This window comes from Vigna angularis, chromosome 10 (genome assembly GCF_016808095.1).
Source record: "Vigna angularis cultivar LongXiaoDou No.4 chromosome 10, ASM1680809v1, whole genome shotgun sequence".
NCBI lineage: Eukaryota > Viridiplantae > Streptophyta > Magnoliopsida > Fabales > Fabaceae > Vigna > Vigna angularis.
In genome coordinates, this window is record NC_068979.1 from 4218346 (window position 1) to 4231439 (window position 13094).

At 30.3% G+C, this 13094-nt stretch overlaps 2 protein-coding genes across 2 annotated transcripts; one reads left to right on the forward strand and one right to left on the reverse strand.

Moving 5' to 3' along the window:
* The first annotated feature begins 895 nt into the window (after positions 1–895).
* LOC108335602 (beta-amyrin 11-oxidase) lies at positions 896–3559 on the forward strand. Its single transcript, XM_017571630.2, has 8 exons — positions 896–1134; positions 1226–1709; positions 1964–2224; positions 2296–2385; positions 2509–2587; positions 2704–2810; positions 2943–3064; positions 3196–3559. The coding sequence occupies exons 1-8, from the start codon at positions 896–898 to the stop codon at positions 3287–3289; spliced, it is 1476 nt and encodes a 491-aa protein (XP_017427119.1). The 3' UTR covers positions 3290–3559.
* A 2227-nt stretch (positions 3560–5786) lies between these two features.
* On the reverse strand, positions 5787–7130 carry LOC108335331 (glycine cleavage system H protein, mitochondrial). The gene is made up of 4 exons (XM_017571326.2): positions 6932–7130; positions 6768–6856; positions 6291–6461; positions 5787–6010 (listed from the first exon to the last, which is right to left on the reverse strand). The coding sequence occupies exons 1-4, from the start codon at positions 7038–7040 to the stop codon at positions 5882–5884; spliced, it is 498 nt and encodes a 165-aa protein (XP_017426815.1). The 5' UTR covers positions 7041–7130; the 3' UTR covers positions 5787–5881.
* Between the last annotated feature and the right edge of the window lie 5964 nt (positions 7131–13094).

Here is a 13094-nt window from a genome sequence, read left to right on the forward strand (position 1 = left end):
AAATTTTCAAGGAAGAAACTTCAGAAAATAAATAAAGTTGGAAATGTATAACCATGTTATACGCGTGGAGGATTGAACTAAACTTGTTGTGCACTTCAAATTGAGTAATATCGGAGGAGTTTAGTGAATATACAACGTCATATCAACCAACCTGTTGCCACCTTGCAGACACAACAAAGCCATTGTAAGAAAGTATATGCGAATCATAGAATTTGTCAAACTTCATAGGTTTAAGAACTGCAATATTTCTTCCCTGATTTTGATATCTTCCTACATTTTGAACTCAAACACAATAATACCCTTTAACTATATATTCTATAAGGTGACACCTAATTCACCATATCAAGTAGGCAAGTCGTTTCGTATAACACAATTAATGCTAATTAACCAATTAAGTAAATAATTAATTCTAGAGTTGGGTCCCAAAGATCTTTGCTTAAATTTTCACTCAAATAACTAGCCGTCATTAGTCAAATATTAATCCCATAACACCATGAACATATATATATATATATATATATATATATATATATATATATATATATATATATATATATATATATATATATATATATATATATATATATATATATATATATATATATATATATATCATCAAAACCTAAATTTTTCAACAAAGAGAGGGAGTACGGAAAGGTGATATATATGTTCTCACATATAAGCCATTTTTCACTCATAAAAGTACTTTATCAAATTTATATAACCAGTATAACTTGTCAAAGAGGTATTTATGAAGGAGTAAAAAGTTTATGTATTAAATGTATGAAACCTTTTAATAATATAGTTGACAATAATATATGAAATGAGAGTTGATTTCTCTCAATCTTTATAAATACCCTTCAACAATTTTGGACTTTGCATGTAAATAAGCAGCATGATGTTTCTGCATTCTTTGTGGTTCATCCTGTTTGCAGCTTTGTTGGGTGGATATGCATTTGTCTTTGGATTTCTTTGGAGAGTGAATGAATGGTACTATGTTTCAAGGGTGGGAAGAAACATGCAACACCCTCTTCCACCTGGTCATCTGGGTTGGCCTTTCTTGGGAAACATGCTCACCTTCTTCAAAGCTTTCAAATCTGATCCTGATTCTTTTATCTATGATCTTGTTTTCAGGTATATCTTTTCTCTTCACTCCACACTTCACATAAAAAATGAGTCCACCATGGAAATGGCTGATCAACAAACTATGTATATATGTATATAGATATGGCAGGACTGGTATGTACAGAACATTCTTATTTGGAAGCCCTAGCATCATCGTATGCACCCCAGAGACATGTCGTAGGGTTCTCACAGATGATGAACAACTGAAGCTTGGATACCCTGCTTCCACCACCTCCCTCTTTGGAAAGAGATCGTTCCATGGCATCTCAAATGAGGAACACAAGCGTCTTCGTCGCTTAACCACCTCTCCCATAACTGGCCACGAGGCATTGTCCATGTACGTAGGTCTCATAGAAGATGCTTCTGTCAAACTGCTGGAAGAGTTGTCTAGCATGAGCACTCCTTCTGAGTTCCTCACAGAGTTGAGAAAGTTCGCTTTTAAGATCATCACCACCATTTTCATGGGCTCTGATGTTCACCATGTGGATCTTGGCTTGGTCGAAAACTTGTACAGAGATTTCAGTCGCGGAATTAAGTCACTGCCTATCAATCTCCCAGGCTTTGCATTCTATAAAGCAGTCAAGGTTAATTATTATTTTAAGCCTAGACCACAACCTTAATTAATCAAAATCAGGAACAACGTTTAGTTAATTAAGTAAATTAACTAATTTCCTGTGATTGGTAACTGTCAATGCCATCATGTGCCAACTGGCATGGAGAAAGAAAACAAATCCAACATGTTGTAACGTAATTCTATGATGTTGAATTTGGCAGTTAATAGAAGAAATCGCGGTTTTGTGATGGTGTCGGTTTTAATATTTAATGTATGTGTATTCAGGCACGAAAGAAGTTGACGAAGTTGCTGCAAGGTGTGGTGGAGCTAAAGAGAAGGAGCAACAGTAGAAAAAGAAAGACGAAAAGGGATATGATGGATTCATTGATGGAAGTGAAAGATGAAGAGGGTAAGCAGCTGGAGGATGAAGACATTATAGACTTACTTCTGGTGTTCTTGTTAGCTGGCCACGAAAGTTCTGCTCATGGAATATTGTGGACTATCATCTACCTCACACAACACTCACATTTCTTCCAAAGGGCTAAGGTTTTCATAGCTTTTTCATTTTTCTATATTGTTTATCAGGGGTTTTACTCACAGAACTTTGCACCTTCCAGAAAGAACAAGAAGAGATCATGCAAGCAAGACCCTCCACTCAGAAAGGACTGAACATAAAGGAAATTAAGCAAATGGAATATCTTTCAAAGGTATATAGATTTATATTTATATATATAAGTTCTTGATGGCATGTAATCTGTGTTTATGAGGGTCTGAATCATTAAGATGAGAAATGAAGCTGTTTAAATTTGAGAAAACTATATTCTGAATAGGTTATTCATGAGATGCTGCGCAAAACATCTATCTCGTTTGCGAACTTTAGACAGGCAAAGGTTGACCTCAGCATCAATGGTTAGTTTAGTTTAGTTTAGTTATTCAGTGCCCATATTTTTCAGTATTTCTTACAACATTTGAAAATTTTCGTTCATTACAGTACCTTAGCATTCACGAAAAATGAAAAATTGCAGGTTTTACTATACCAAAAGGATGGAAAGTTCTGGTTTGGAACCGAGGGGTGCATATGGACCCTGAAACTTACAACAATCCAAAGGAATTCGATCCTTCCAGATGGGAAGTATGTATGATATATAGTAATTAATTTTGCAGAAAAAAAAAAAGTTCTTCCACTCATTCTTGAACTTGTGAGTTTGATTTTTGAGGAACAGAAGATGATATGTTATGTGTGTTAAAATTATGTATTCTGCAGAATCACACAGCAAGAGCAGGTTCTTTTATTCCATTTGGATTAGGAAGCAGATTTTGTCCTGGGAGCGACCTGGCCAAACTTGAGATCACCATTTTCCTCCATCATTTTCTTCTTAACTACAGGTTTCATCTATTTTTTACATATTTTTGAATTTTTTATTTTATTTTTTGTCTTAGAAGGTTAGTCAAAGGAAGCATTGTTTTATGTTATATTTGTTTGAATCTGATTGGTCTTAAACATTTGAATGGTGCAGGATGGAGAGAGTTAACCCAGATTGTCGAATCACTTATCTACCATTGCAAAGGCCCTTAGATAACTGCTCTGCAAGAATTATAAAACTCACATAAATCATTAGATACATATACTTCAAAATGATCGTGAAAAGTTAAAGGAACAAAAAAACTGTAGAAAGTTGCAAATAGTTTTGCAGAGCTTATATACGTGAAATGTAATATTTGTGATACTTTTAGAAAATAAAATGAGTAACTTATGTATTATATAATGGAGAAAGTTATGTAATTTTCGCTTTGGGTAGAAGAAAAATAGGGAGAGAAAAAGAAGAAAAAGGCTTTGGTTTTTCCTTTGACAAAAAATTCTGTAATTCCAATTTCTGTAGTTTTTATAATTTAATTAGTCCATATCATCATTCTTATTTCTTTTTGTACTATAGTATTCCATTTTTGCTAATTTATGCCATTTGTTCCTTATACCATAAATATGCAATTAGTTTTACAAAAGTAATAAATCACTCGTGCAGGAAAATACTCATACTAACTTAAATCCTTAAAATTTGTCTTATATATTTATCTCCATCGGTCTTTATTTTGTACCAATATTTAAAGCCAGTCTACTCCCTTTTGTCACTGTTTAACACCTGGCCCTGAAGATAATTTTAAATATTTTACATGATTTTTATAAAAAAAAAAAGGTGCAGTTTGTAATTTCCTGCCTAATTTTGGGATAATATTAATAATGGATGTTTAAAAACAATCTTTAAAAATAAGTTGATTCCATAGATCTAAAAATTTATAATTTATTAAGGATGACAAAGAAGGTCGACTCTAACGGGCCAATCTTACGATCAGGCCAATCGTGCGAGTTAGTTAGGTGAGTCCGCCAGTTCGACTGAGGTATGAAACAGTTTAGTTGATAATTTATTTATGTCTTTTTAGCTTGGAATCCGTCCAAAAAGTTATCATTATGAGCCCAACTACATAAAGGATTGACATCACTCTCTACCCAAAACCTTAAGGCAATGACTTAATGGGTCTTTCATCTTCACATAATGCTCTACTTTCTCATTTTTATCCAATATGAGACTTAGACTCACACTTGGATTCTCAATAATCTCCCCCTCAAGGATGAGTCCCTTCCACATAGGTGCACTCCCCCTCTAGTGGAAGCATTCCCAACTAACCACAACCACGAGTAGCCATTTTCAACCGCCATTTATCTTAATGGAACTCGCTTATCTGAATACCTTTTGCCAAAAAGACTTTCGGTATAGGGACCATTATACTTGTCAATCGCTCACCAAGACAAACCAACGACTCTGATACCATTGTTAGGTCTAACAAGGAGAAGGTTCACCAAAGAGATACAAACACCAATGAGATATGAGCCCAACCAGATAAATGATTGACAGTGAGTTGTAATCCTCAACATGTTCTTAGTTAAGTGATTAAGCTTAAACAGATCATATTAACATGTTTTGTTACTCTTATAATTTATGATTATTTTTTAATATGTAATTTCTCCCTTCACCTTGCTTACTCTTTTTCTCATATTATCTCTTTTAAAATATTAATTATCATAAAATTATTTTCAACCAAATTGACCATTCAAAAACTAATATTGATTTGAATCCATAGTTAATATAATTTAACTTTTACAAATCCTTTTAGTAGATAACATTTTTTCTTATCAAATAACAATTTATTAAGAGCTTGATAAAAATAATTGTTTTTATCGCTTTCAAAAAAGGAACATCATAAGGACGTGTCAAATCAAATATAGTTAGTTGAAAGAAAAACAAGTAATAAAAGACATAAAGAAAAACAAATAATAAAAGACATAAAGAAAAACATCGATTATCTTTATATTAATTCATCTCTATGATATGATAAGATTTAAATTATGTTATATTATCAAATACTCCACAAACAAAATTATTTTATTATTATAGCTTTTTTTAGAATTTTTCAAATTTCAACTGTGATTATTTTTTACTTGTTTCATCAACCAAGACAGCAATCATTTTTTTCACAAATTCTATATATTCATTGTTAAGAGGTTAGAATAATTCAATTTTTTCACATCATTAATAAGGTGTGTAAGAATCAATCTCACGAATTCAATATTACTAATTGAGCTAAATAAATGCATTCGATCCATCACATTTTGATATGGAATAGGAGAGTTTGTTGGAACTCTTTTTCACAAATAAATTTTACATCATTTTATCATTTTAATAAAGTTATGGTAAACTTAAAATCAACTTTTTCTAATATGATATTAGAATTTTAGTAAATTTATTCGAGTTAAGGTGTAACTTCTAAGGTCACATCATACCCACAAAGGTCAAACATAAAAATATTTCTCTACAAGAAAACATAAACATACAGCCACAGCTTATATGAATTATGGAAAGAGTCAAATTTACTCTTTTTTTTCTTCAAACAGAATTTCTTTCGAATGATGCATTTATGTTCAAAAACAGGTTTATTATTATGACAATATCATTATCTCTGTAATTAAAAAAAGAAACAGTTTTATTAAAGAAATCATAACGCAGAGACACTGAAAAGTGTCGGTGACAGAAGAGAAAAGCAGAGGAAGGAAAAATGGAAAGAAACAGTTCTATTGCATATTAAAAAAACTGTTCAGAAAGATAATAAGATGATAAACACATGAATAAAAGTGAGGAGCCAATCCAAACTTCAATGGCTAGCATCTTCTTCCTCACAAAATTTTGTGTATTCCTTTGGACCCAACAACGACTCTAACTCAGAAGGATCACTTGGCTTTACTTTGATCATCCATCCATCTTCGTATGGGCTTGAGTTTACCTTAATTCAAATGCCAAAAATACAAAAATAACTATAAGTTTCTCATTACAAGAAAATAGTACATGCACAGTAAGATAATATTTATAAGCATGCATATATAAAAGTTCTTTTAATGTTTATAATAATCCTACTTAAAAAAAACAACTTGTAAGATAATATTTATAAGCATTTATATATATCTAATGGTGGGACTTAAACCATACTTAACATAATTATTGATTAACTTCCTGAGATAAAGTAGAAGAAAGAAACAGGGTTGTTAAAGGTTAGAATTTATCACCAGGCCAGGCGTTTCTGTGAGCTTTTTGTTAACCTCAACAACCTCCCCTGATATTGGAGAGTTTATATCACTTGATGCTTTCACACTTTCAACAGCTCCAAACCCAGAACTCTTGGACACTGTAACACCTGCCTCTGGCAGCTCCACAAACACAACCTCTCCAAGATGGCCCTGCAATTATTGCAAAGCTAAGTCTTCAAATAATGTCATGTTAGATATGTTAGATATTACTATGAACATTAATATCTCAACTAGAAGTTTCGTGAAAATTATATTGTAATACACGTAGAACTTGCACAAACAACTGCACAAGTTTTCTGCTAAATTGTAAGGAAGAAAGTTTTGTAACCAAAAAACACATAAGCCTACTGAAGTTGATGTTTGCGTAAGATATAAGGAGAAGCAACCAGAAAACAAAAAAAAAAACGATAATTTAGCGTTGTCTGATTAAGTGCAGAAGGGGTGGAAGGAACGAACCTGGGCATGGTCAGTGATACCAATGGTGGCGACTGAGCCTTCGTGCTTGACCCACTCGTGTGATTCTGCGTACTTGAGTCCATCCAAGACTGTGAAAGAAGCAAAAAGAGTGTGAAGATGATATTTTGATAGAGATATGAATGCGGAGAAAGAAGTGTAAATACCAGTAGATAAGCATCTGGAGAAAGAAAAAGGAGGAAGAAGATGGGGTCTGGAGGCAGAAGAGAGTTTGAGTGCATTGGCAGTGGAAGAAGCCCACATCCTGAGTGCCATTAGAGACAGAGATTGAGGTTGTGGTGTTGTCTCTGTTTCTGCTTATGTTGTAGGAGGGATATAATAGTAACAATATGACTGAAACAGTGCATGCAACTCTTCATATATTATCTTCGATGAATGGTCGGCAGCGAAAGCCTCATCCTCTTTATGTTCTGCCTTTTGCTATGTTATCCATCGACCATTCTCTTTCCACTACTCATATTAACCTTCATATTAAATCAAATTAACCCCTATATTCTTTATATATATACTATTATATTATAAAAAAATGTTATTTTTAGGGTTTTTTTATGTTACTTTTAATTAATTATTTTTACTTTTTTATTTTATTCAAATAATTTTATTACGTAATAAGACTAGCAGGGGGAGCATGTGAAGTAATCTTTAAGAAAATATATTTATTTTACTATATTGAGGTATCTGTGCCATTATCGGATTAAAAAGCTTAATTGAATCCTTCTATATTTGCAACCACTGAAAAATTAAAGAACTAAAAGTATTGTAGATAAAAGTAAAGTGAGCCTCACATTCTTAGACGGCTCACTTAGCCCAAAAAAGCTTGGGCCATTTCTTTATGAACCCCCATACTTCAGCTATTGCTTTCTGCACCTTGTCATATTTCTTCCAGCACCCTATCACTTCCGGAATTTATTTTATGGAACACTGTAAACAACTCTGAATTTTTTTTTTCCAGAAAGCAATAACCCTTTCCTATTACAGAAAAATCAGGAACCTTTTTAATAGGGTGTAAGCAGAAATTTGATGGGGCTGTAGAAAGCAACACCCGTACTTTTCATGTGCAGCCCAATGAAGTTGGTCAAACAATTAATGTTACTCATTGCCTCGTCCTGCCTGATGTATGTGTTGGGTCATAAATGAATTCACTGGAAGGAATAAGGTTGTTTCACCTGTATCTCTAATCATTTCATCATGCATTTTCAAATCTTTTTAAAATTTCAAATCTTTTTTTTTTCAATTCAGAAAATCCTACACTCCATTTTTTTTTAGTTTCATCGAATTTTGAAATTTGATGAAAACTTTTTTTTATCCAATTTTAAAATTTGATGAAGAACTTTTTTTATCCAATTTCAAAATTTGATGAAGAATTTTTTTCTTCAATTTTGAGATGGGAGTTGCTCCCTCCACCCCCACACATCTCTTCCTCCACCTCTCCTTTACTTTTTTGCCCCTTCCTCCACCTTTCTTTTACTATTTTGCCCCTCAGTAAAATTTTATTTTTAAAATTATTGTTTTTTAATTTTATTCATTTATAACATATTTCACTGATAACCTACGTAGTAGTTCCTTGTATGAGTAAAATATTTTTCTGCAAAGCTTGGTGATCGTGAAAAGAATTATCAAGCAATCTTCCTCTTGTTCTCGGTGCAATACGTGGTGCAGTGCGTTTATGGTGTAGTGTCCTTGTCGTGGTTCCTCTCCAGGTACGTAGTCATAATCCTTCCTATAATTCTAAACCCTAAACCCTTCCCATACTTCCAATAATCCTTTGAATATCCAAGCCTATAATCCTTGCATGAGCCGCAAAACGTAGTAAAATAAAAACGAAACCTAAAAGGAACACTGCCTCTGGACGGATGACATCCTTCAACGGATGTCAACATCCGTTTAAGGCGAAACGGATGTCGACATCCGTTTTGCCTTAAACGGATGTTGACATCCGTTGAAGGATGTCATCCGTCCAGAGGCAGTGTTCCTTTTACGTTTCGTTTTTATTTTATTTGTTTATTTTATTTACAGTAATTTATATTTAAATTTATAATTTTAAATGTTATATATGGTAAGAAGAAAGAAATGGAGAAATAGAAGTGAAAGGTTGATGAGGCTTGAAGAGAAAATGATAAACGAAAATGGAGAAATGGAGAAGAAGCTTGACGGAAGAGAGAAAGGTAAACGGAAATGGAAGAGAGGAAGAGGTGCAGAGGGAAGTAAATCAGAAGTTTTAAATAAATTAAAATATTAAAATAATAAAAATAAAAAATTTTAACTTTTGAGGATATAATTGTCATTTTAGAAGGATATAATTGGCATTTTAGAAAATTGGGGAGGTGGAGAAAGAGACGTGTGGGGGTGGAGGGAGCAACTCCCAAATTTGGAAACTTTTTTAACTAATGAATTTTGTAATTTGAAAGCCTAGCTTACTTTCAAATTGTGTAAATTTGGAGGTTTGTTTTACTTTTAGATTGTGCAGTTGAAATATTTTTTTTTCACGATTTTTTTTTTTTACATTTCACAATTCAAAATTAATTCTTTTATAAGAAAATGTTTTGAATTATGTAATTTGGAAGTTTCTTTAAAATTACATAATCTGAAAATAATTTTTTTTTATTACAGATTGTAAAATAATCTAAAAGTTTTTTGTTATAAAAGAAACAACTTTTTAAAAATGTACAATATGAAAATGAAAAATAGTTTTTGTACGGTGCTAATTAGAATACTTTTATCTTTTTGGCTGTTTCACCATACACTTCCAATATTGTGCTAATTAGAATTCTTTCAAGGTCTAGGGTGAAACTCTTTGAAGGATGAAGCTTTTTTTTTAAAACGATCTTACCTTTTTTTTCTATTAGATTTTGAAATTTGATGAATAACTTTTTAAAGATTTAATTAAATTTTGAAATTTGATAATAAAAATCTTTTATCGAATCTCAAAAGGCAGTTACTCTCTCCACCACCACCGAATGCTCCTTACACCATCCCATACCAATTTTACCCTTCTCTAAAACGGATGTCAATATCCGTTTCACCTTCAACGGATGTTGACATCCGTCTATTCACATATTTTATATTTTAATTTATTGTTTTTATTTAAAAAAAAAAATAATAATCTTTAACGGATGTGGCGAGATCCGTTAACAGATTGCCACATCTGTTTTAATAAAAAAATTTAAAAGTATTTTGATTATTATTTAAATAATAATATATAAATTAAATTAATAATTATTATTTTATTAAATAAAATAAAATTAATTCATAAAAGATTAAGTAATAATTTTAAATTAATTAAATAATATTTATATATTAATTTAAAAACTTAAAAAAACTAAAAACTTAAAAAAAAAAATCTTCAACGGATGTGGCGAGATCCGTTAACGGATTGCCACATCCGTTTCAATAAAAAATTTTAAAAGTATTTTGATTATTATTTAAATAATAATATATAAATTAAATTAATAATAATTATTTTATTAAATAAAATAAAATTAATTTATAAATAATTAAGTAATAATTTTAAATTAATTAAATAATATTTATATATTAATTTAAAATATAATAAATTAAAAACTAAAAATTTAAAAAGAAAAAACTTCATGAATTGCCCACATCCATTTTAATAAATTTTTAAAAACTATTTTATTATTTAAATAATAATACATAAATTAAATTAATAATAATTATTTTATTAAATAAAATAAAATTAATTTATAATTAATTAAATAATAATTTTGAAAAAATTAAATAATATTTATATATTAATTTAAAATAGAATATAATAAAAAACTAAAAACTTTAAAAAGAAAAAAATTTTACGGATGTTACCACATCCGTATCCATTTTAATAAAATTTTAAAAGTATTTTAATTATTATTTAAAATAATAATATATAAATTAAATTATAATAATTATTTTATTAAATAAAATAAAATTAATTTATAAATAGTTAAGTAATAATTTTTTAAAAAATTAAATAATATTTATATATTAATTTAAAAAATCTAAAAATTTAAAAAAAAAAAACTAAACGGATGTGCGGATGTCGACGTCCGTTCAAGGAAAAAGGAGGGGTGTAAGAGATTTTAAGATATAAAAAATAATTTTGGAATTTAAAAAAAGTGTGGTGGTATAAAAAGCAATGTGTAGTGGTGTAGGGAGTAACATTCTTTTATGTAGATACTTCCACATACCTGTAAGTTGCGATGGGCTTTGGTTGACAAAATATTAACCAACATTAGTCTCAGCTTACGAATAATTTAGCAACAAATAAGAAACATGTCATCTTTTAATGCGCCACAATTTGTTTAACTAATGCTATTAGAGTGAAACAAAACATCTTGTATTTTATTTCATTAACATATTTCACCATTTATTAAATACTAAATATTTTTTATTTACAAAATAGAATGAAAAATGCTTGATAAGGGTATATTTGAGAAATGTATTGTAGAGTAAAATATTTTTCATTTAATTTTTAAATAAATATATAGCATTCTATGTTCTTTTTATTACTATTGTTTAAATAATAATTATATTTTCTAATTTAAAAAATGTTTTATAAAAAAATTAAACACCTCCTAAATTATTGATTATTTTTTTCTTTTCAAAATTCACATCTTGTTTATTGCTCTTCACAAAAGATTGTTAAGTGAAATTTTTAAATTTTTATCACAACTTTTCTTTATCACACAAAATAGCCTTCTTAAAGTTTGGATATGTTTTTATTTTTAAAAATGAAGCAAATGTGTTACCTTTTATAAATTGTTATATATAATATTAAATCTATTTACTTATATAATGGCATATTTAAAAATGTACTTATCAACATTTAATTTTGTTTGAGTGAATAAAAGAAGTAAAAACATATTCAAAAATAAAATCAAATAAGAAAATAGACAAAATCAAGAAGTAGAAAGTTTGAGAGAGAAATAAGAAAAAATTTGACACTTTGTTCTAAAAAGTTTTTTTTCTTTTTAACATTTCTTCATAGCTAATAATCAATAACATATTATATAATATTAACACAGCTATTCAAAAGGAATGATATCATACTAACATATTAGATATATAAGGAAACTATTCAACTATATACATAAATTCCCACAACACTCGACATTACAATTAGGAACTACTATTTTAAGGATTAAACTGAAGGCTCTTCAACATCTTAAGATGCATCAAGTCATACATCATTCTCTATTCACACCACAATGATGATTATTGTAAGAAGAAGGCACACAAGAAGACAATAAAAAAAATTACGGTAAGCTAGTTAAGAAATAAATATAAATAAATACTAAATACCCAAAATCTATTTAATTAACACATTTATATATAAATGCAATTATTAAAAAATTAACCCATACAATCAAACTTTTGTAGGGTAAATTTATCAAGATAAGTGCACTTAAGTTAAACTTGTGAAACCTTGCACTTATGGTGATATATATTGCTTTATCGAGCTGCTCTAATAAGTTGTCTCGCGCAAGGTCAATCCATATAACAATCATAAAAACTCTAAAATCGTCTTTATAACAAGACCTCCCGTCACTCTCATCACTTAACCAATCTCATTTGCATGAGTATGAATGGTTAATAGAATTCATGATAGCTTTACAAAATGGATTAATCCTTACTCTCAAGGCACACCCTAGTGAAACACATATTAAGTGTTGTATGGTAGGATATCTGAGTCAATCGACTGACAACCCAGACGACCACTAAGGATAAATAAAGTGCACAATAGCGAGCTGTCTTATGACCATTCCCGAACGATCGTCCACCCATTAGGTAGAACGATCGTTCGGGAATGTCATATGCTCGTCTTCGCCGCTTTTGGCATCAATCATTCAGCGATCGCCTTTTAGCGATCGTTTGTTGATTGTGCTAAACGGTTAGCATTAGCTCGCGAAATCACGAAAATCCAGTCAAAGGTCAGAGAGAAGACGTTCGGTCAATCTTAGTCAAAATGGACATATTAATCCTAATAAACTAAAGAACAAGCGGTCAGAAATATCTGGCCATAATACCGTAAATCACGGAATCAACTAACCCAGTATCAAGCACGACCTAACGGTTGTGTCTTCGAGATAGTCAGGTTCTCCAACCAACCGGATTTTTAGGTAAACGGTTTATTTTATTGTTAGTGCAATTTCTTCCTTGCAAATGTCTCACAACTCATTTATTCATACATTTGATTCACTTTACAAACCAAATATAGTATTAAGATCACACTTGATATCATAAAATAATCACTCAAAGATGCAGTGGTATCAGAGGTGTGCTCAACTCCAAGGACCTAACGCCTAGCGAGGAAAC